Source organism: Lepidochelys kempii, chromosome 14 (assembly GCF_965140285.1).
Source record: "Lepidochelys kempii isolate rLepKem1 chromosome 14, rLepKem1.hap1, whole genome shotgun sequence".
NCBI lineage: Eukaryota > Metazoa > Chordata > Testudines > Cheloniidae > Lepidochelys > Lepidochelys kempii.
Window position 1 is genome coordinate 14,681,175 of NC_136393.1, and position 24,498 is coordinate 14,705,672.

General features: G+C 45.2%; 1 protein-coding gene across 1 annotated transcript; it reads left to right on the plus strand.

Annotated features, from left to right (window-relative positions):
- Positions 1 to 1,984: 1,984 nt before the first annotated feature.
- On the plus strand, positions 1,985 to 24,286 carry LOC140898022 (E3 ubiquitin/ISG15 ligase TRIM25). Its single transcript, XM_073311396.1, has 6 exons — positions 1,985 to 2,575; positions 9,377 to 9,472; positions 10,207 to 10,440; positions 13,389 to 13,551; positions 19,121 to 19,183; positions 23,745 to 24,286. Exons 1-6 carry the CDS (start codon positions 1,985 to 1,987, stop codon positions 24,284 to 24,286), a joined length of 1,689 nt encoding a protein of 562 aa, XP_073167497.1.
- Positions 24,287 to 24,498: the final 212 nt, after the last annotated feature.

Genomic DNA, 24,498 nt, shown 5'->3' on the forward strand with positions numbered 1-24,498 from the left:
CTCATATGTCTACACTGTGATAAAAAAAAAAAAAACCCTGCAGCACTGATTTCAGAGCCCAGGTGAGCTGATGCAGGCTCAGGTTATAAAGTAGCAATGTTGATGTTCACATTTGGGTTAGAGCCCAGGCTCTGAGACCCTCCCCCCTCACATGGTCTCAGAGCCCAGACTCCAGCCCAAATATCTACACTGAGCCCTGCAGTGTGGGCCAGCTGCTGTGTAGACGTACTCTCAGTGACTGTGAGAAAGTCACTCGACTGTTCTGTGCTTCAGTGTCCACTTCTGTAAGCTGGAGACAATGACAAATACTTTATTTAGTGATTGTGAAGCTTAATTAACATCTGGGAAGTGCATGGAGATCTTTAAATGAAAGGGACTAGAGAAGGGCCACATGGTTGGTTTGTTTGTTGTTTAAAAAAAAAAAGAATACACACCCATGTGGGGGGGTGCAAGATAACTGAAAGGAGAGGACTCTAACCTAGCAGATAAAGGAGTAATGAGATCCAGCAGCTGGAAGCTGCAGCTACACACATTCACACTGGAAATAAGGTGCACATTTTTGACAGTAACGGTAATGGAACTATCGGAAGAACTTACCTACGGGGCGCTGGAACAATTTGTATAGTGGGAGTGCTGAGAGCCATTGAACCAGGGGGCTTATTCCTTCACCCACTTACTTCCCTGGTCCTTCTCGCATGAGCAGAGAGCAACAATACCCGAAGTCCAAAGGTGCAAACAATTCCATGTTTATTGGGGTGAACTTCCAGCAAGCATGATTCCAGTTTCCTTCCTTAGTGTCCCCCTTCCCAGCTCTGACACCACAGAGCCTTACACCTGTGTCCCTGTTCCCATTCCTACCCTTAGCCAAACATGATTCCAATTTCCCCACCCCCATTCCCTGTTCCCATTTCCCCCACACACATCCACACACCTTGATTGACTGCAGACTATATAGTAAAACTTGAGTTCTGCTTAGCTATATCTTAACCAATCGTTTTACTGAAATTTAACTAACCAATCCTAACATATTGTAACATGATTATTTAACCAATTATAACCCACCACCTTAATTAGTTTACACCCAGCAAAATTAATTATACAGCAGACAGAAACAATCACAGAACCAGACAGAGATTATACAGACAAACAATGGGGAAATGGAGACTACAGTGATAGAACAAACACAGAAATGAGGATTTCACATCCCAACTATTGATAAGTGAGTTCTTGCCAGACAGGATGCTATCAAACTAAGTTTCCTTTTACATCTTCTAGGCACTTCCCTTTCTCTGGAGGCGATAGGAATACAATCCTGTCCTGATAATGCCTAACAGCCCATTAGCACCTTATTTCAATGTGACTAGTTTGGAATGTGAGGATGTGACCGGTCGCTTCCCAGCTTATGGCTGCCTCTGTTGCTTAGCCAAAGGCCTTAGCCTAAGCACAGGGCCTCAGACTGTCACAGTAAGAGAAGGCCCTTACACCGGCCGACAGTGATTTTGATTCTCTTTTTTATACCTCTAGAACTAGCCAAGTGATAAGAATACACCTAAATTCTTAGCATATAGGCCTTTACAGACAGGCCTGAATATCTATATCCTAACGCCCTGTATACGATGGAAACTACTTCAAGCCAAGGGGTGTGGCAGAACCCCCAGCACTCCTAGTTCCAGCACCTGTTACCGACGGATGTTATGGATTCTCCATCAATTGATATGCCCGAGTTCCACCAGAAGTACTGACCTCCTGAATTATCCAGGCCATACTAGAAAATCAGAACGGTCCCTTCTTGCCTTAAAAATCTATTAATGATCTCTCACATCAGAATATCTAGCTTCATAAAAATGATACAAATCTATTAATCACTTTCCACAGAGTGTCTTGAAAGATGAATACAATGAGTAAACCTGTGTCTGTTCATGTTTCCCAGAACTCTAGATACCCAGATCTGGGAGGGAGCATCCCAGCTGAGGCTTCTGTCACCATGAGCAACACAAATTTTTTTTTCCTTGAGGACAACATCGTGTGCCCGATCTGCTTGGAGGTGTTCACAGACCCAGTCACCACCGCCTGTGGGCACAACTTCTGCATGGACTGCTTGCAGGATTACTGGGACCACCAAGCTGTGATTGGGGAATGTCCCTACTGTCCACAGTGCCGAGAACCCTTCAGCTCACGGCCTCGACTCCGCAAAAATATAAGCCTTGGAGAAATAGCAGAAAAGTTCACCCGGGAGGAGGCTCAGGCGACAGCCAAGCTTCCCATAGCGGGTCCAAATGACGTCCCTTGTGATCTTTGCTCCTCTAGGAAAGTGAAGTCCATCAAGTCCTGCCTGCAGTGCATGGCTTCCTTGTGTGAAAACCATACCCAGCTGCACTATGAAGACAAAACTTTTAGGAACCACCAGCTGCTGGAACCCATGGGTGACCTGAAAGCCAGATTATGCCAGAAACACCACAAGCTGCAGGAGCTGTACTGTAGGACGGAGGGTGGGTTAGTTTGCTACACCTGCATCCGAGAGGAACACAAGAACCATGATGCAATCCCACTACAAGAGGAGAGAGCCAGGAAAGTGGTAAGTATGGATGTCTCTCTTCCTCTGAGCCCAGACTAAGGGGGTAGGGGGTGGGGGGTTAATAAGGAAGAAGAGTGGGGTTATCTAGAAAAGCAGCTATCTAGATCTGAAATAAAGCCCTGCCTACACTGCATAAAAAGCATGGGAAGGAACCATTCTTTGGAACTCCTTGTGCTTGCAACACCTGTGCAAAGACTTGCACCCACACAAACCAGCCACCCCAGACCTCTGGTCATAATAATTAGTTACAACACCTATGTCAGATCTTTAGCAGAAGTCTGGTTGAACCAGTACGAATGGGAAGCTGTCCTGGTTCAGAGAGTTCTAACACCAGCCTACAGTGGAGTACTTCACTTTTGAAAATTACCCAGAAGCTCTTGTTTTCAGCCACAGTGCTGTGCATTATGGGATAGGCGTTTCAGGAATCCCCCAGAATGCACTGGTACAACCACTGTTGTAAGGTGCCCTGTGCATGTAATGCACCAAAATAATCAAACACATCACCGTGCAGATGTGTGACCATCGCAAGGACAACCAACCCGGCAGTTAATGACTTTGCAATAGTTTCTTCACTCACAGAGTGATACAACACCCACTACAACAATGGTCACATAAACACCACCCTATACCGGAAACCTACTGACCGCTATTCCTACCTGCATGCCTCCAGCTTTCACCCTGACCACACCACACGATCCATCGTCTACAGCCAAGCTCTGCGATACAACCGCATTTGCTCCAACCCCTCAGACAGAGACAAACACCTACAAGATCTCTGTCAAGCTTTCTTACAACTACAATACCCACCTGCAGAAGTAAAGAAACAGATTGATAGAGCCAGAAGAGTTCCCAGAAGTTACCTACTACAGGACAGGCCTAACAAAGAAAATAACAGAACGCCACTAGCCGTCACCTTCAGCCCCCAACTAAAACCCCTCCAACGCATTATTAAGGATCTACAACCTATCCTAAAGGATGACCCAACACTCTCACAAATCTTGGGAGACAGGCCAGTCCTTGCCTACAGACAGCCCCGCAACCTGAAGCAAATACTCACCAACAACCACATACCACACAACAGAACCACTAACCCAGGAACTTATCCTTGCAACAAAGCCCGTTGCCAACTGTGCCCACATATCTATTCAGGGGACACCATCACAGGGCCTAATAACATCAGCCACACTATCAGAGGCTCGTTCACCTGCACATCCACCAATGTGATATATGCCATCATGTGCCAGCAGTGCCCCTCTGCCATGTACATTGGTCAAACTGGACAGTCTCTACGTAAAAGAATAAATGGACACAAATCAGATGTCAAGAATTATAACATTCATAAACCAGTCGGAGAACACTTCAATCTCTCTGGTCACGCGATCACAGACATGAAGGTCGCTATCTTAAAACAAAAAAACTTCAAATCCAGACTCCAGCGAGAAACTGCTGAATTGGAATTCATTTGCAAATTGGATACTATTAATTTAGGCTTAAATAGAGACTGGGAGTGGCTAAGTCATTATGCAAGGTAGCCTGTTTCCTCTTGTTTTTTCCTCCCCCCCCTCCCCCCCAGATGTTCTGGTTTAACTTGGATTTTAACTTGAAGAGTGGTCAGTTTGGATGAGCTATTACCAGCAGGAGAGTGAGTTTGTGTGTGTATGGGGGTGGGGGGGATGTGAGAACCTGGATTTATGCAGGAAATAGCCCAGCTTGATTGTCATGCACATTGTGTAAAGAGTTGTCACTTTGGATGGGCTATCACCAGCAGGAGAGTGAATTTGTGTGGGGGGGTGGAGGGTGAGAAAACCTGGATTTGTGCTGGAAATCACTTTAGATAAGCTATTACCAGCAGGACAGTGGGGTGGGAATAGGTATTGTTTCATATTCTCTGTGTATATATAAAGCCTGCTGCAGTTTCCACGATATGCATCTGAGGAAGTGAGCTGTAGCTCACGAAAGCTTATGCTCTAATAAATTGGTTAGTCTCTAAGGTGCCACAAGTCCTCCTTTTCTTTTTACAACACCCACTGGAATCCATGGGATGACTATGGGTGTAATCATCAGCTATCAATGATGCTATGCTGATTTTCCACATGTGAGGGTCTGGTCCATTGATTTCAAGGAGAATTAGATCAGGCCTTTAGTGGAGACACACCCTCTGTATAGTCAATTCACAGTCTCCTTCCAGGGCAGGCAATTCCAGGGATATTAAAGTAGGTGGCTCTCTTGAGAGAACAAGTAAATTTGTACCTAACTCCAGAGCAGCTTGTCTAAAATGCCTGCAACAAGTTGCTAACTGCTTGGATCTGTCCCAAGATTTAAAAAAAAAAAAAAAAATCTGGGATGCAGAGACCTGAAATATTCCCTAGGAAAAACTGATCTAATCAATCCATGCCTCTGTCTACTGGGGAACATGTATGCCCGGCTACACCACCAACCAGATGTGAGGAAAATGCTTTTTTCCCCAGCCTTATTGAAGGGGACGTAATGCTTCTTACTAAATTGGATCAAAGCACTCCACCTCCACTTGGCCTCCAACATCTTTATCCTCTGAACAAATGAAGACCTCTGAGACAATTGAACTTGATGAGGGTGGAAGCTAAACTCTTTGGGGGTGGGGGGAGGGGAGGGAACCCTAAAGACAGGCCCATCTGCAAGTGAACATAAGAAGTGTCGAGGAGGAAACCGTTGAATGGAATTTTGCATTCTTGGTGGTGATGTAACACTGACAGACCCCAGTCATCGGTGGGCTGGATCAAACCTGGGACCTCTGGAGCTAAATGCGTGAGCCTCCACGGCATGAGCTAAAAGCCACATGGCCATTAGCTAAGGCTGTAGAGCAAACTCATTAATCTCTCTCTAAGTGGTCTCAGTACCACTTGATGGGACAGAGCACCACACCCAGGAGGTGTATGGGTTACAGTGGGAGGTAATCCCATTGGGTTCTCCAACAGCCGTGTCACTTCCTGATTAGTTTGGAGTAGAGAATAGGGAAAAGGGAGGGGGCAGGGATTGGAAGGAATAAATCTTTTCCGTACTTCAGAATACTATAAAGAGGGGAAATAATCATAAAAAGGCACCTGGTTAAGATTCAGCAGCCTGGTATAAATATGCTGAATAGGATTTTCAGAAGTACCCCCTGATGGCCTCTCTCTTTGCTCCCATTGAAGTCCATGGTAAAATTTCCATTGAGTTCAATCAGAGCAGAATTAGGCCATTGCTGAGAGCTTTGGAAAAGAGCTCACAGAAGCATCCTTTCTTTTCAACAGTGTGTGCTTAAAGCTCTCCCATATGCCGGTTGTCATGTGCCCATTTCTTTTACCCTTTATTGCTTCCTGCCTGCTGTATCCATGTCTTCAATGCCAAGTTTTAATTTTAAAAAAATAACATCTAACTATAATGTCCTGAGACATGATACACATTTAGGAACAGAGATTTTCAAAGGCTCTGAAAGTCGATGGGAATCGGGCATCTACATGCCCTTGAACAACTCCCCATAAGGTCCTGTCTCTGGCAGTGGCCACACCTGATGCTTCAGAGGAAGGAAAAAACCTCTCTTTAGTGGACCTGGCCAACCAGGCAGAGACACAGGGATGGAGGCTGTTGAACTGGCCTTCCTGGGTTCAGCAAGGAGTTCAGCTGCCATGCTGAAGCACAAGATTTGAGCATGCTTATCTTGTCATGGAACAACGGCAACCGCGCACAGCGGATTCCTGACAGTCGTTGCCTTCTCTGCGGAAATCGGATAGTGCTGGAGGGAAGGGTTAATAGAACTGATGCCCACGTAGCACTGTTATGGGCGCCAGGAAGAGCCCATAGAATAGGAAAGAGCTTTTGCTCAGCTATAAATATGTGGCAGAAACCGATTGTAACTCCAGATATCATGCCTTTGCTCTTTTATATCTGTATCGTGGGCCAAGAGCCTCAGCTAGTGTAAATTAGCCCAGCTCCACTGACATCTGAGAAGCTCTGCTGACTTGCAGCAGACGAGGAGCTGGTCCTGAGCGCTTAGCAATGAATAGCCCAGTATTCCCTGAGATGCAGGTATTCTTCTGTCTGTTCTATTTCTGGTTGTTTAGAAGTCAATCAGTGCAGAAACAGACAGAATGAAACTGCTGAAGCCAAAGCAGGGCCATTTGTTGATCTGCTCCTTTGGAATAAAGTTAATTTGCAGTGGATCTGTCATTTGTAATAGTGTCCTAGGAGAGGCTTGGCTGATGCGCCAGTTGGAACATTGGGTTTTTGATAGTCTGCGTTTTGATAGTCTGCAGGGAGCTGAGCCGAGAAATTGCCAGATGCTTTTCTGCGGTCATGCTCCTCAGGGCTGGGAGCTTGTTAGAGCTCAGACTAAGAAGGGTGAGGCCTGGGCAATACGTTCTTGAAGGCAGGGAACATCTCTTACTGTAGAGCACCTTTTGAATTCAAGGCCCTATGGGGGAGTGAAGAGGTCTGTGTACAAGGAGCTTTTTGCAGGACGAGACCATGTTCTGTAAAGCACAGTGTGAATTTATGGTACATTTATTATACTATTACTGTTAATCACACTTGGATGTGAGACCACCCAGGAAACACAGGCTGCTACCAGAAGCTGTGAAGCTGGCATTCCTTCATGGTTACTACTGAACCAACATCCCAGGAAGGTGTTTGTGTGTAGGACTGTGCTGTTGAAAGTACCACCTCTCTGATGAGATGTAAATTCAAGGATCACTTGTGGTCATGAAAGGCCTCTTTTGATAAGAGTTAGGGACATTAGCCCGTCTCCTGGGCAGGTTTTTTCTTTGACCAAAAAGAAAAGGAGTACTTGTGGCACCTTAGAGACTAACCAATTTATTTGAGCATGAGCTTTCGTGAGCTACAGCTCACTTCATCAGATGTTTACCGTGGAAACTGCAGCAGACTTTATATACACACAGAAATCATGAAACAATACCTCCTCCCACCCCACTGTCCTGCTGGTAATAGCTTATCTAAAGTGATCAACAGGTGGGACATTTCCAGCACAAATCCAGGTTTTCTCACCCTCCACCCCCCCACACAAATTCACTCTCCTGCTGGTGCTAGCCCATCCAAAGTGACAACTCTTTACATAATCAAGTCGGGCTATTTCCTGCATAGATCAAGGTTTTCTCACATCCCCCCCACCCCCATGTGAGAAAACCTTGATCTATGCAGGAAATAGCCCGACTTGATTATGTAAAGAGTTGTCACTTTGGATGGGCTAGCACCAGCAGGAGAGTGAATTTGTGTGGGGGGGTGGAGGGTGAGAAAACCTGGATTTGTGCTGGAAATGTCCCACCTGTTGATCACTTTAGATAAGCTATTACCAGCAGGACAGTGGGGTGGGAGGAGGTATTGTTTCATGATTTCTGTGTGTATATAAAGTCTGCTGCAGTTTCCACGGTAAACATCTGATGAAGTGAGCTGTAGCTCACGAAAGCTCATGCTCAAATAAATTGGTTAGTCTCTAAGGTGCCACAAGTACTCCTTTTCTTTTTGCGAATACAGACTAACACGGCTGTTCCTCTGAAACCTTTCTTTGACCAGTTACATTCAGCCAATCTAAATACCCTTTCCAGTTTCAAGTGGATCTGGTAATTTTCACTTTCCTACCTGACCTGTTGTGTAGTGTTAGCTGTGCACTGTTAAACAGCTGCCCTATTCCACTATACAAGGCACTTAAATGATCCTTCAAGCTGGCCAGAAAATGGGCTTCCCCAGGAAATTTCAACTTTTCCGTGAAAAAAATCAAAATCCAAAATATTTCAATTTGGAAATTCTGCAATGCTTCATGGGAGTTGTAGTCTGGTTACTTCATGTCTGAATTCTCTTCTATGGGCTAGGCTCCCAAGCAGACTACATTTCCCTTAATGCATCACAGTCTTCCCAATGTTGAGGAGAAGGCAGTGCATCGTGGGAGTCCTGGGCCCTGGTGCATAATGGCAGCATGAGGCACCTAAACCACCTCTTCCTTGAGGCATGGCTGGAGCATATCTGAATCAAAATATTTCAGTTTTCAAGCATTGATTTTTTTAAAATTGAAAAATCAATTTTTCCCATGGAAAGCTGGCTTTTTTTTTTTTTTTAAGTCAAAAACCCCATTTCACTCTATAAAAAAAAATTAATGGAAGATTTTTGATGAGCCCTACTGATTCCTGCTTCTAAAATGCTTTGAAATGGAAGCACTATGTAAATGGAAAATATGTATTAATAGACTTATGCTGCTTTACATTTGTTGAGGGACTGGCCAATTAGCTGGATATTTTTATTAGTGATTAGCAGATAACTCACTGACAATATGGATATGTAAATTATCCTCTTTAGGTTTCAGATTGAACACTCCCTTGATGAATGGGAGTAGCTGACAACTCAGAACTATTGTTACAGGCTGTCTCAGGTTCAGGACAACACTGCATCAGATTTCCAAGTCTTCCCAACCATCGGAACTTGATTTTTTTTTTTTGTTAAGTGAAAGCTGAGATTCGGGAGCACAATTCTTCAGTGACCAGTGGCTTCTGCAGAGAATTTTGCATTTGTGTAGTCATGGAATGCTACATGTAGGGTGAGAATATATTTACAGTGAATGTAAATATGTTCACGGGGGGGGGGGAGGGATAGCTCAGTGGTTTGAGCATTGGCCTGCTAAACCCAGGGTTGTGAGTTCAATCCTTGAGGGGGCCATTTAGAGATCTGGGGCAAAAATTAGGGATTGGGCCTGCTTTGAGCAAGGGGTTGGACTAGATGACCTCATGAGGTCCCTTCCAACCCTGATATTCTATGATCCTATGTTTCTTCCTTTCCCAGGTGGAGGCCAAGAGAATACAAGCCAATGTGGAAAACCAGATCCTGATGATGGCATCAGACAGTCACAAACACAAAGGGAGGGTGATCTATCTCACGGTAAAACTGCTGCTTCCACTCTGAATACGTTAGACTCAGCATGAACCAAATTATTTCCCAAACGGCAAACTGTCAGAGGGTCTTTAATATGGTGGATCTTAAAACAAGAGCCACTGTATCACATGAGATCCAGAGATTTGGGGGGCGGGTCTCTACCCTCAGAGGTACCTAGTATTAGGGACTCTCCCTGTAACTGAGCAAGCAAAGAGACCCTCAATTCAATGGCATTTGTGTACATTACAGAAAATATTGGAAGATTTTCCAAGGAAGGAACAAAGTTACTCTTTTTTTATTATTGTTCATTTGTATCACCCCGTAGCCCCAACAGTAGCCCATGATCCACTGTACTAGGGCCTGTACAAACACAACCAAAAGACCGTCCCCGTCCCAAGGAGCTTACAAGGCAGGATCCTCAAGAGGGTCAGATTCCGATCCCCTAACATGCTGAGGAGCTGTGGGAGCGATCCCCTTGCAGAGTGAGCTACTACTCAGCATGAGCTAGGGTCAGCAGAATCTGCCCAAAGGTACTTTAACTATCCTTGTAGGGCAGAGGCCTTTTCCTCTTGTTATCCTATTTACTGAGCCAATAGCCCAGAACCTGCTCAGAGAGAGTGAGGGAGGCCCTTTTTGGGAGAGCATCAGCACATCAAGTCTTGAATCCATGTGCGTTACAAAGAGCAGTGACTGGAGTGCGTGTGTGTGTGTGTGTGTGTGTGTGTCTCCTTCCCACCCAGAAAGTGGTCAAGAATTCAAGAGACGAGGTGAACCAAAGCTTTGCAGAGATTATAAAGGAGATCAAGCGAATGCAGGTGAAGGTGTTGGAGTTTTTGGACAAGGAGGAGAGAGCAGCCCTGATCCATCTGGGGAATTCCGTTCAGCAAAAGCAAGGGAAGCTTGCTGACCTCAACAAGCAGAACCTCTGGCTGACAGACCTCCTTGACAATGCAAGTGACCAACAGTTCCTGCAGGTAGAGTTCACCCCTCCAACCTGTGACCACAGTAAACTGCACCCATCAGTATGGCCCAGTTGTCCTTGTGTAAGAGGTCTGGCCTGATGCTCAGCATCCACATCATCAACCACTGCCCCCTGCAGTTATTTCAGCTACAGGCAAGAAGTACAGTAGTGAATTTCCTATACCAACTTTTGGTGAGTAGAGGCTATGGCTGGAGTAGCTGAGAAGGGTCTCACAGACCGCTTTTCTGGATCATTCCTTACAGCACCTTCTGCAGGGAGAAGCTGGGGTGGGATTCCCAGCTTGAGGATACACAGGGCAGCTTGAAGAGCGCTGGCATGCTAATAAAGCCCCACCACCTTGAGTACACACCTAGAGTCGCAGATGGGCACGTACACAGAACGCCCATCCCTGCCACTCATGCTGCCCCAACTACGCTCTAGTTGTAGCGTGCTAGATCAAGGAGAGCTAGCACAAGTACACCTCTGAGCTGAGAATCACACCCCCACCTCCAGGTGCAGATGTACTCTCAGATTAGAGTAGTTATGAACACCCTGTAGCCATCACTACTGCACCGATTTTTATTGATCATTTTCACTTTATCAGCCAAGGAAACAGAACCATGGGGACTAGGAACATAAGGGGGAATATTATGGCATGCAACCGTTATTCATTATAATCACAAACTAACAGTTACAGTATCATCTTTGCCCTCTGATTGATGTGAAGGGGTAAAATAAACTTCAAATGCGAAGATCGTCTATTTGCATTTGCTTTATTTTAGCTAAAGGCTGACAGATTATTATACTGAGAGTCTTTAAATCAAGACTGGGATAGCTTTCTAGAAGAGAAAAGGAGTACTTGTGGCACCTTAGAGACTAACCAATTTATTTGAGCAGGAGCTTTCGTGAGCTACAGCTCACTTCATCGGATGCATACTGTGGAAACACATCCGATGAAGTGAGCTGTAGCTCACGAAAGCTCATGCTCAAATAAATTGGTTAGTCTCTAAGGTGCCACAAGTACTCCTTTTCTTTTTGCGAATACAGACTAACACGGCTGTTACTCTGAAACCTTTCTAGAAGAGATGCTGTTGCTCAAACAGAAGGTGGGGGCATGAGGCAGAAATTACTGGGCAAAGTTCTATGGCCTGTGTTATGCAAGAGGTCAGACTAGACACCAGAGATGCCCCTTAATCATAGAATATCAGGGTTGGAAGGGACCTCAGGAGGTCTAGTCCAACCCCCTGCTCAAATCAGGACCAATCCCAATTTTTGCCCCAGATCACTAAGTGGCCCCCTCAAGGATTGAACTCAGAATCCTGGGTTTAGCAGGCTAATGCTCAGACCACTAAGCTATCCCTCCCCCACTTCTGACTTTAATCTGTGAATCTATTATTAGAGAAGCACCTAGAAGCCCTAGCCAAGATGGGAGTCATCGTACAGGACCTAGCACCCCAGACACATAGAAAGTGACAGCCCCTGCCACAGAAAACTTACAGTCCAAATAGTCTCGGAGTTATCCCCATTTTACAGATGGGAAACCAAGGCATGGAGAGTGTAAATGACTTGACCAAGTTCACACAGAGGCTGTGGTACAGCAGAGATTGAACCCAAAACTCTGGAGTCCAAGGATGCAAAATATTTAATTCATTACTAAACGTGTTTAAGATTAGCAGGTTCTGGTCTGGCCAAGAGAAAGACAGGAAACCAATACAAATCATCCCAGTTGCTCTGCAAAAACCTGGTTCTGTCTGACTGATGAAGGTAGGGACAAGAGAAACACACTGAATATATTTTACTGCAGGCTTTATATGGAAATCAACAGATGGGAATCCTCTAATTCAAACATTTATGAGGAATATTATGCACTCAAAAGCTAAGCCACGTCATGCTGGGTAAACATCTGCCTGGTTCTGAATTTAATAGGGTACAAAGTAGGGGGAATTTTTTCCCACAACTCCATTTGAAGTTTTGGAACCCTCCTACAATCAAAGCAACAGGACCATAACCACCTTGAGACTGAATGAGCCAAAAAGCCAGCCCCGTGGCTAGTGTAAATCAACATAGCCCCCCCACCCCCACCCCCCTCGGAAGCTAACAGTGAGGCCAAATTTCCCAAATCGAAAGAGGCTTAAAACTCACTTTGTTTTTAAAAAACCTCTTTAGCTTTGGAAATAAATCGTCCAGTGAGATGGTAACAAATTGGACCATCACAGTAGCCACATAGAGCTGTTAAATGTTCTTTCTTGCATATGCTACTAATCCTTGCTTTAAGCGCAACTGTTTGTTTTTTCTGGACTGCATGCTTCTGTTCTGAGGCAGCGGGGAACTTTTCTTAACACCAAAAAAAGAAGTCAATGTTTCAGTGAAATCCAAGAGGATTTACTTGGATAACAAAGACTCCAGCAAAATGGAGGAAAGGATCTTGTCTGGCCGTTCGAGTGGCTATAAAGTCTGTTATTTCATCCAAACAAGTCCTTCAGAAAGGGGCAATTCCACCCTGTGCCACGGCCTGTGCACTACTTAAACCCTATTTTGAGGGCATAAGTGGAACTTAAATGGTGCATAGGCTGCAGAGTAGGTCTCTGCACTGAGGCAGGGTGCTGGAACAATGTGTATAGTGGGGGTGCCGAGAGCCATTGAACCAAACTGTAAACCCTGTATATGATGGAAACCACGTCAAGCCAGGGGGTCCTCTTGACATGTACCCCTTCATACATACACTCTGGATCCTTCCTCTGAGCAGATTGGTGAGAGGGCTGAGTTAGAAAAATTCATTATGGGTCAGATTCCAGTGTGCTTACCCCAGTTTAGGGTCTCCTTACTCTCCAAGAAGTCCCTTTCACGCTGTGGAGTCCATGGAAGGAAGGGGATCAGATCTCGTCCCGTGGCCTGGTTTCCATGAACGCTGAGGAGGTTTCTTTTAAAAAAAAAAAAAAAAAAAAGTTTCTGTCCTGCTAGGAATTCCCAAAGCTCAAGAAGTTGGGAGCCTGCACTGAACCCGTCGTCAGTCTGAAGTGCGAGGAGAGCTCGAGCTTTGTCAGCCTTAGACAGACTCTGGGTGACCTGAAGGCTCAGCTAGCGATGGTTGGCCTCTGCTTCATCAATAAAATCCTCATGAAAGGTGAGTGAGCTTCTTCCTTTGAGATCTGAATGTTTTTCCCCCAAAGGGGGCATTTTCTGTGCAATGCATTCCCAGGTTCCAGTTCCTTTGGATGGCTAGGAAAGCATCCTGCTTACTGATCTCCCTGTACAGAATTCTGGCCATGGCATATACATTTTTAGTGGCTCAAACAGGGAATACCCCACCCTCACCAGGTTTTCAGTGGGGAATTCTGTTTTGCCATGGACTATAGACCAGGTCGGGACTCCAAAATATCCCCTGCCTCTCCGGTCTAGGGTGGTCACCATTTCCTCCCTTGAACTCCTCCTCCTCTCACGAATGACTGTGAACTTATATCTGGCTGGTCTAGACAATAGGTCGGTTGACTCCCTCGATGCTGCTTTGCAGAGCATTCAGAGATTGCATCTATGGATCTAGCGCCACCAGCCTTCTATTGGGAGCCCAAGTAGAGACCCTTTATGGAGCAAGAGACTGGAAGATACATCTGATGAATAGTTTCTTGAATTGCTTAGCTACCTAGTCACCCACTGGCTTTGAACAACTTTGTTCCTCATAATTTCATGTATCCAGTTTCAGGGGTACTAACCTCCCACTTCCGTCACAGGGTTTTATTGAGGAACCTCCGAGCCTGTGAAGTCTCATCTCTGGGCTCTTGTTCCTACACTGAGTCCTATTGTCTCCTCCAGCTCACTTTCCCATTTAGTGCTCATGCTTTTGCCCGTAGAATGTGCTATCAGCCACCAGCGTCTTCCCATTAACTTCTCGATTGGGGCACTAGAAAAGGGGGCTGGAGTCCACGGTGGGGACTCCCTCCTCTAGCTCCAGTCAGAACAGACTGTCCCTCCAGTTCAGTCACCAAGGACCAGACCCTTGACTGGCATAGGTCAGAAGAGCTCCATTCACTTCAATGGGTCTATGACAATTTCCACCACTACCTCTACATACCATCCTCCAGTGGCTATCAGCTAACCTGGGGGTAGCTGGTGTTTTCTCCAGCCTGGCCAGCCCTAGCTTTATCGATGCTTTGCTGGTATTCACTCCTGCTTATGCTTTACTGTTTCTAGTTCCCTTACCTGAAATATGCAAACAGAAAACAACAAAACTAACCTTTGACTGTTCCCAGCCACTTAAAACTGTGACCCGGGTACTTAAAGTATGAATCTCATTTCAGATAGCGAGCAGTGTATAAATCCTGCTGACTATGCCACTATGGCATTTTGAGATGCAATCAGACTGGGGAGGGGCTGTGTCACCCCTGCCCTGCAACTTTAGAGGCCTCTTAATGCTTTACTTCTGTAGCTCCCACCTGGGTAGCTCACCAACAGCCTGCCAGCATGCAGGTAAAACTCTGAGGATGTGTGTGTGGCTACAGCCTCTCTTCAGTCACATGCTGGCTTCCACCAGGCTTAATTACCACTTGTAGGGGGACTCTACCACACTCCCAATCTCAGCCCTTCCCCAAAAATGTGTATTTTGTTCTGCATTGTCCAGTCCTCTCCTGGACAGTTCAGATAACAAAGGTTGGTTGTCCCTGTAAGGGACTAATATACAACAACTTGCCCCTTTTAAATGGAATTACCCACACTGGATTAATTTTGATTAAAGAACAAAAATGTTTCTTTAACTACAAAGAGGTAGACTTTGAGTACAAGTAATAAGGCATTAAAGGCAAAAATGGTTACAAGAAACAGATAAAACACTTCCTAGTACTAAACAGACTAGATGTGGTTCAAGGTGAAGTTCTTACCACAGGTTCCCAGTATCACTGCTGACCAAATTTCAGGTCAGGATCTGCCCCCAAAGTCCATAGGCTGTTTCTTTTGCAGTCTTAGGTTGAAAAGAGATGGATAGGGAGAGAACTTGGGGTATTTCTGCCCCTCATTTTTAGAGTACAGTCACCCTTTGAAATGCATTTCCCTGAGTGTGACCCCTAGATAAAGTTCTTTCCAGCTGAGCAAGGAGACATGGAGTCTTGGGGGTGGGAAGAGGTTCATGTGGTTCCTTCTGTCCCCTCTGTTTGCTGAGATTCAGATTTTCTTTGTGGTCTTCCTTTTTCCTCTCACTGTCTGAGGACTGTATACAGCATACATGCAAATTGAGGTAAATACACACCCCTGTGATTAAGACCTGCTTGACCAGTTTTATCTAATCATAGAATCATAGAATATCAGGGTTGGAAGGGACCCCTGAAGGTCATCTAGTCCAACCCCCTGCTCGAAGCAGGACCAATTCCCAGTTAAATCATCCCAGCCAGGGCTTTGTCAAGCCTGACCTTAAAAACCTCTAAGGAAGGAGATTCTACCACCTCCCTAGGTAACGCATTCCAGTGTTTCACCACCCTCTTAGTGAAAAAGTTTTTCCTAATATCCAATCTAAACCTCCCCCACTGCAACTTGAGACCATTACTCCTCGTTCTGTCATCTGCTACCATTGAGAACAGTCTAGAGCCATCCTCTTTGGAACCCCCTTTCAGGTAGTTGAAAGCAGCTATCAAAACCCCCCCCCATTCTTCTCTTCTGCAGACTAAACAATCCCAGCTCCCTCAGCCTCTCCTCATAAGTCATGTGTTCTAGGCCCCTAATCATTTTTGTTGCCCTTCGCTGGACTCTCCAATTTATCCACTTCCTTCTTGTAGTGTGGGGCCCAAAACTGGACACAGTACTCCAGATGAGGCCTCACCAATGTCGAATAGAGGGGAACGATCACGTCCCTCGATCTGCTCGCTATGCCCCTACTTATACGTCCCAAAATGCCATTGGCCTTCTTGGCAACAAGGGCACACTGCTGACTTATATCCAGCTTCTCGTCCACTGTCACCCCTAGGTCCTTTTCCGCAGAACTGCTGCCTAGCCATTTGCCCCTAGTCTGTAGCGGTGCATTGGATTCTTCCATCCTAAGTGCAGGACCCTGCACTTATCCTTATTGAACCTCATCAGATTTCTTTTGGCCCAATCCTCCAATTTGTCTAGGTCCTTCTGTATCCTATCCCTCCCCTCCAGCGTATCTACCACTCCTCCCAGCTTAGTATCATCCGCAAATTTGCTGAGAGTGCAATCCACACCATCCTCCAGATCATTTATGAAGATATTGAACAAAACTGGCCCCAGGACCGACCCTTGGGGCACTCCACTTGATACCAGCTGCCAACTAGACATGGAGCCATTGATCACTACCCGTTGAGCCCGACAATCTAGCCAGCTTTCTACCCACCTTATAGTGCATTCATCCAGCCCATACTTCCTTAACTTGCTGACAAGAATACTGTGGGAGACCGTGTCAAAAGCTTTGCTAAAGTCAAGAAACTATACATCCACTGCTTTCCCTTCATCCACAGAACCAGTAATCTCATCATAAAAGGCGATTAGATTAGTCAGACATGACCTTCCCTTGGTGAATCCATGCTGGCTGTTCCTGATCACTTTCCTCTCATGCAAGTGCTTCAGGATTGATTCTTTGAGGACCTGCTCCATGATTTTTCCAGGGACTGAGGTGAGGCTGACTGGCCTGTAGTTCCCTGGATCCTCCTTCTTCCCTTTTTTAAAGATTGGCACTACATTAGCCTTTTTCCAGTCATCCGGGACTTCCCCCGTTCGCCACGAGTTTTCAAAGATAATGGCCAATGGCTCTGCAATCACAGCCGCCAATTCCTTCAGCACTCTCGGATGCAACTCGTCCGGCCCCATGGACTTGTGCACGTCCAGCTTTTCTAAATAGTCCCTAACCACCTCTATCTCCACAGAGGGCTGGCCATCTCTTCCCCATTTTGTGATGCCCAGCGCAGCAGTCTGGGAGCTGACCATTGAGTACATTAGCTTTTTCCACATCCTCTGTCACTAGGTTGCCTCCCTCATTCAGTAAGGGGCCCACACTTTCCTTGGCTTTCTTCTTGTTGCCAACATACCTGAAGAAACCCTTCTTGTTACTCTTGACATCTCTTGCTAGCTGCAGCTCCAGGTGCGATTTGGCCCTCCTGATATCATTCCTACATGCCCGAGCAATATTTTTATACTCTTCCCTGGTCATATGTCCAACCTTCCACTTCTTGTAAGCTTCTTTTTTATGTTTAAGATCCGCTAGGATTTCACCATTAAGCCAAGCTGGTCGCCTGCCATATTTACTATTCTTTCGACTCATCGGGATGGTTTGTCCCTGTAACCTCAACAGGGATTCCTTGAAATACAGCCAGCTCTCCTGGACTCCTTTCCCCTTCAAGTTAGTCCCCCAGGGGATCCTGGCCATCTGTTCCCTGAGGGAGTCGAAGTCTGCTTTCCTGAAGTCCAGGGTCCGTATCCTGCTGCTTACCTTTCTTCCCTGCGTCAGGATCCTGAACTCAACCAACTCATGGTCACTGCCTCCCAGATTCCCATCCACTTTTGCTTCCCCCACTAATTCTACCCGGTTTGTGAGCAGCAGGTCAAGAAAAGCGCCCCCCCTAGTTGGCTCCTCTAGCACTTGCGCCAGGAAATTGTCCCCTACGCTTTCCAAAAACTTCCTGGATTGTCTATGCACCGCTGTATTGCTCTCCCAGCAGATATCAGGAAAATTAAAGTCACCCATGAGAATCAGGGCATGCGATCTAGTAGCTTCCGTGAGCTGCCGGAAGAAAGCCTCATCTACCTCATCCCCCTGGTCCGGTGGTCTATAGCAGACTCCCACCACTACATCACTCTTGTTGCACACACTTCTAAACTTAATCCAGAGACACTCAGGTTTTTCTACAGTTTCGTACCGGAGCTCTGAGCAGTCATACTGCTCCCTTACATACAGTGCTACTCCCCCACCTTTTCTGCCCCGCCTGTCCTTCCTGAACAGTTTATAACCATCCATGACAGTACTCCAGTCATGTGAGTTATCCCACCACGTCTCTGTTATTCCAATCACGTCATAGTTCTTTGACATCACCAGGACCTCCAGTTCTCCCTGCTTGTTACCAAGGCTTTGTGCCTTGGTAATCAGGGCTATGTGAGTTTGAACACGTGCTTTAACATTATACAGGGGAGATTTCATACTTTTACACGCAATGTTGCTGCATACATTTCACCATGAGGTTATTGAGCATTGAGTGATTAGTTTTCAAATGATACCTCAAGGCATATTTTGTGCAAAGATTTTTATAGTACTGTGTAGGATATGAATACAGAGGCGCACCCAGTCAGGGTCACACATGATAGGGATGGATTAATTTCACAAGGCTTCAGTTTGAATACACATCCAAAGTCAGGTACTTTGTCCAAACTCCTATTGCTAGAAATCTTAGGAGAACAGACTTAAAAGGTTTCTGACCAGGCTGGGAAATACTGTAAGAACAGCTTCTCTTGTGGTATTTCAGGGTTTCTGGGTCCAGCTCTGGCCAGGAGCACACAAATGCAGAGATGTGTCAAAATGGGCCAGTTACCTTAACTGAACATTTTCCAGCCTGTAGCACACTTCACTTTGGGAGAGGGATAAAGGTCCCCAGTGAAAGGTGGTGGCTTTTTGCCCCCACCCCACCCATCTAATTCAGAGCTCACACATCCACCTGCACTTCCCAAGCAGCGTAAGCCCCTGCTGTGTCTCTTTCATCTTACAGGAATAACAATGCAACCCTATGAGGTGATACCAGCAGATATGGACAGGAAGAGCCTCCTGAAATGTAGGTGTTGGTACCACATTTGTCCTTTTCACCAGTCTTCTTTTTCTGGCTTCTGGGGAGGGTGCAGGGTAACTGCTCGAGTTGAGAGTGTCCTCAACTGAGGGAGCTCAACAAGCTGAAGTTGTCACAGTTTGACACAAGACTGGGCAGACCAGCCAAAGATGCAGCAAAATGTTTATTGCGAGAACAATGTGAGTTGTGCGGAGCAGACATGGGCCACTTTGGCTAGTGCAGCAGAACTGTAGACACAACGGTCATCTGCAGGGCAACAGACTAGTGGCCGTGTGTCATGTGATCTCCATATGTAACTGGTGCCGTACAAACGGGACTGAAAAGTCCCTGCCCCAAAGAGCTTGTAATCGAAGGGCCTGAACCCGGCACTGCTGGAAATGGGAGTTTTGCTGTTATTTAAACAAGGGTAGGATTGGCCCTTAATGGAGAGAACGCTTCCCGTTGAAAAGGAAGCATTGTTTCGTGGGAAGAGAATGGGAGTCAGGAGGTCGGGGGTTTGTTCCCAGCTCTGACACCGACTCTTTGGGGTGACCCTGGGAAGACCCCAGTGTCAGCTTCACCCATTTGGACCATGGCCATTACCTACTTCACAGGGAGGTTTTCAGGCTTCTTTAGTGAAGATTTCGTGAAGTGCTTGGGGCTCTTCAGATGAAAGGCTCTATAGAAGTGCCAAGTAATATTAAAGTGACACTTTGGATAGATAGTAGGGAGATAGGCTATGTGTGTGTGTATGAACTTCATAGACATGAGGCTTTTGATTTGGATGAAAGCCTCATGTCTATGAAGTTCATACACACACACACATATAGCCCATCCCCCTACTATCTATCCAAAGTGCCACTTTTAATATGGGCGAAAGTCATGGTGTGCCATTCAGTCTAATGAGAACAGAGGATCTCTAACCACTTAACTTGAACACAGTACGATGCCTGGTACCTGCTTCCACACAGTTCCTACGGGAAATTCATTGGCAAACCAGCAATAAAGAACCCCTCTATGTAGGGAGCTTTACTAGCAGGCACATGACCAAAATATCTGCCTCTATGCAGCCACCCCCTACCTGCAGAACCTCCAAGACATCAGGTGGTGCTGGGGTGTTTCGAAGCCCAGCTATACTACAGGGGTGCAATAATCCACAGAGGTTGTTGCAGCTAGAGTTTAGAGATGCCTTGGCTCATACTATGACAGGGGCCAAAGAAGCCCTCACCATGGACCTTATGTCCGTCAAAGCAGGAAATGCATAGGCGTCTTTCCAATCAGTTTACTAGTTGCATCTTGTTTAAACAATTTCAGACTAAAGCAAAGGTTGCCTGACCTGTAGTTTTACTGTTGATATCAGGAGAGATTTCAGTATAGACCCAGAGGATGCCATCAGGTCAGGTTTAACCCAAAATTTAGGTTTAGTAAAAAAATTAAGAAAAATTAGTTTTACAGAAACTCAAGACCAAAAGCCATGTTTCTATGGATTTGTTTTGAAATTCTAATGGAAACAGGTTCCCTGGTTCTTGAAACCTAAGTGCCAAGGCATTCTGGGATAAAACCCAGCTTGAAGTAGACTAGGAGCTGACTGAACAAAAGTGAAATTGACAACTATCTAAGCTGAGAGAAATGCAAAAAATAAAATGAATATAGTAACAGGTGAGTTAGATTTTTTAAATTATTTCAGTTGTAATAATCTAAAGTTTGTGTAATATAAATTAGGGGTATTATTAAAAAAACTAACAATGTTCCTTTAATCATTAGTGTATTTTTGATGAGATATCATGTTGTTAACAGTATGGGTCTGCTTTTGAAATATTATCTCTAATTTTGCAGACACAATTGTCTGTTTGTGGTTTTTTTCAATTGCAACTAATTGCAGGCACAAGTGATAAAATTGAGTAGCCTAAGTACTTGATTTGTGGGCACAATGAAGTAACTGGATCTAGTCTAACATTTGCAACTGCAATTAATTGTAGGTCTAAACTGTGCTTGCAGAATTAAGGCTGGATTCAGGCTCATAAAAAAAAAAGTATTCCTTTATATTCAGAATAGAGCAAAGCCAGGTAGCTCTGCCTAGTTTTAAGAATACCTGAGAAAGTACTTTAAAAAAAACACAATTCATTTCTACTTAGTACTAGGATTTTGTGTTCTGTATCTGTCCCGAATTGGATCTACCATGTCTTAATAGAAAGGAGTTAAGAGGAAAAGTGATATGAAGTAATCTTAGTATTGGTTACAAATTTAAAGTTAGCTATTGCACAAAAGAGAATTTAAGACTAAAGTTAGTTTTGAGACCAATTATTTTTCCTATACAAACCCTAAAGTGAAGGGAAATGTTTTAAGTTTCTTAATTATCAAAAGGGTTTTGTTTGAATTAAAATTTTCTCCAACAACCCAAACCCTGCAGCACTATCCTGGAGAGTGAAACTGACTAGAATTATTTTCATTGGCTGAATTATAAGCAAAAAGTTAGCCCACAGCATAAATAATGAAAAGTTCTGGGTGGGAGTTGTCTTTGGAGGGAAAAGAAAAAAAAAACCTAAGCCCAATTTTGCATCTGGCTTCAGAGAAGGACTGGGCCCTATATGCATAACTTCTTGATTAGAGAGACAAGGTAGAAGGGGGTCTTATCTTACAGGACTTTTAAATTATTTTGTTATGAAGAGACAACTGCGATACTTAAAGCTGCTGTATCCATTCTACACCCCTATTTATATAGTTATTCAGAACTTCTTGAAACACTCTCCTTTCTAGCTAAATTAAATTTAGAAAAAAGATTGTTTTGGCTTCAAGATCCATTTTGTTCCAAAAAATCAGATTGGCTTGTTGGCGTACCAGGAGAGTGGGGAAAATATACTTATTAAAAATAATCTTGCAGGTTTTTGAAGCCACTCTACAGCCAAAATAGCTCAGGATAGAAACTGAGCTTTGCTGTGTCAACAGTCCTCAATGAGAAGAGTCCAAGTGCTTCAGTGAAAACTGGGCTTATTTTGACTGAAAAATAAAAAAAAATAAAAAATGTACTGTGCATGTGAGCCAGGACATCTTACAGAGGGGGGTTAACTAGGCTAATGATGGACATGACCATATCCCCATTGACTTGAATGGGAGCAGGATCAGACCTTGAGTGATGTTCTGGAAGGCCGCAAGCCCCGTGTACATCATGTGGGGCTAAACTAGCAGAAGAGTGAACAGCATGCTGAAGGTGTGGCAAGCTCAGGGAGAGCTGCCACTCACCTTTTAAGGGTCACAGGTGGGACACCTGCTGTAACTCACTCTAGGAATTGGAAGGAGAAGTGTTGTTGTCTCCCATACACCAGTTAAGTTGCACAGTAGAGAAGCTTCCCCCTAAATTACCTGGGATAGAGTGTTCCTAGAGGTGTCTAGCCAAATAATTTCATATTATGGAATTTACACTTGTTACAACCAATTTGTCGGCCAACAGAGAGTTTCAAACGTTCTGGAGAGGAAAGTGGCTTTGTTTTACTGGGGGGTTTCCTCTTCCCTCTCTTTTCCCCCTCACTGTTTTTTTTTATTTTAATAAAAGCCAAGGAGGAGACAATTAAGGCTGCACAGTTAAATATTTGGAAGATAGGACAGGCCAGTTGTAGACGCAATTTTGACTCCTCTCCCTTGCAGTGTACTACACGTATGTGATCATATGTTATTTCTCAGATACAATATTACACCATGTGGGTTTTTTCCTTTAACTTTAGATACATATGACATTTTCTTGCAAAAAAGCACACTTTTACCTACACAGCATATTACATTTTCAGAGCACAGGACAGAAGAGTAATAAAAAATGTTCATGGTATTATTTGTATGATTATAGCACCTAGGAGCCCTAGTCATGGGCCAGGTCCCCATTGTGTTTCCCACTGTATGAACCAAACAAAAAGAACAGACATACCTCTTTGGAGCTTACAATCTAAGCATAAGGTAAGAAGAGGTGGATACAGACGGGGGAGCACAAGGAAAAGAGACCATACACTATGACCTACATGGACCACTTGAATTTGCAGCTAAGGCTCTGATCTGGAGCTCCATATGGTGCTTGCTCTTTCAGGCTACTTCTGTGCCAGAAGGGAAGCTTGCACGTGTCTCAAGCAGTAGTATGTTTTTAAATACTGACAGGATGCTCAGTGCTGTCTAGGACACGAGCAGCAGCCCTTGTGGCTTTCTCTCAGTCACACCAGGGAAAACTCAGGCGTTAACAGCACTGAAGTCAGAATAACCTTGGGGTAATGCCAGTGTAGGCGGGACGAAATCTGCCATAGTCCTTCCCAGAGTAAATTGGGCATGTATTGGATTTTTTTTAGTGCATTACATGACCACCACTTCTCTTGCCACTAGCTGCAAATCCTCTCTGTGGAGAGAGGAAACAGCCACTTGCCACTTTCATGGTAGGAATGGCTAATATCAGTCCCTTCATCATAGTGTTCCCCACCCTCCTGGTCTGGGAATGGAACTAGACTGAGCAGAACACAGTTTGACGCCTCCCTCCCCACACCTGTCAGGAGTGGATTCACTTTGGCTGTATCTCCTTTTGCCTCCTGTGAAACAGACTACTGCAATCTGAACTTCGATCCCAACACCGCCAGCGAGGAGCTCTTGCTGTTCAAGGAGACCCACTCCGTGCTGAACATGGGCATCCTGATGGAGTCTTTCTTTGGGTCCTGCCAGGGATTCAACCACTGGCCACAGGTCTTGTGTACCCGCAGCTTGTGTGAGAGCTGCCATTACTGGGAAGTCGAGGTCTCAGACTCATGGGTCTGCTTGGGAGCAACCTACAGTTATATGCACAAGACTGGGAAGAGCTGTATCTTTTACCTGATTGGCCGGAACAATACCTCCTGGTGCTTGGAGTGGGATTCCTTGAAGTTCTCCGTCTGGCACAACAACATCCAAACCGTGGTGAAGGGCAGCTATTACAAGACCATCGGCATCTTCCTGGACTATGCTGCTGGCTCCCTGACTTTCTATGGTGTCACCAACACCATGAACCTCATCTACCGCTTCCTGACCACGTTCACAGAGCCACTGTATCCTGCAGTCATGGTGAGCAGCGGCGGCTCCATTACCTTGAAGCAGCATCCATTACCTTGAAGCAGTAAGGGCAGACTTGCTCCCTGTAGCCCACAAGGGCTCTTTGTTGCTAATAAAATTCACTTCTACCTTATGGCTGCAGAGGTAGGTTTTTTTAATTGCTTGGCTACAGGTAAAAAAGCAGGTGATGCAAAATGGTGTTTACACTTGATATTCCCCTGGGAGAAGTTTTTTCACTACTCAGGGTCATCTGGAGGTGACAGGGGACTATC

Excerpts from the sequence above, each read along its gene's own strand:
- LOC140898022 (XM_073311396.1), top strand. The coding sequence starts at position 1,985 with ATGAGCAACACAAATTTTTTTTTCCTTGAGGACAACATCGTGTGCCCG. Across the intron at positions 2,576-9,376 it reads AGGAGAGAGCCAGGAAAGTG|GTGGAGGCCAAGAGAATACA; the intron begins GTAAGTATGGAT and ends TTCCTTTCCCAG. Across the intron at positions 19,184-23,744 it reads CAGGAAGAGCCTCCTGAAAT|ACTACTGCAATCTGAACTTC; the intron begins GTAGGTGTTGGT and ends CCTGTGAAACAG.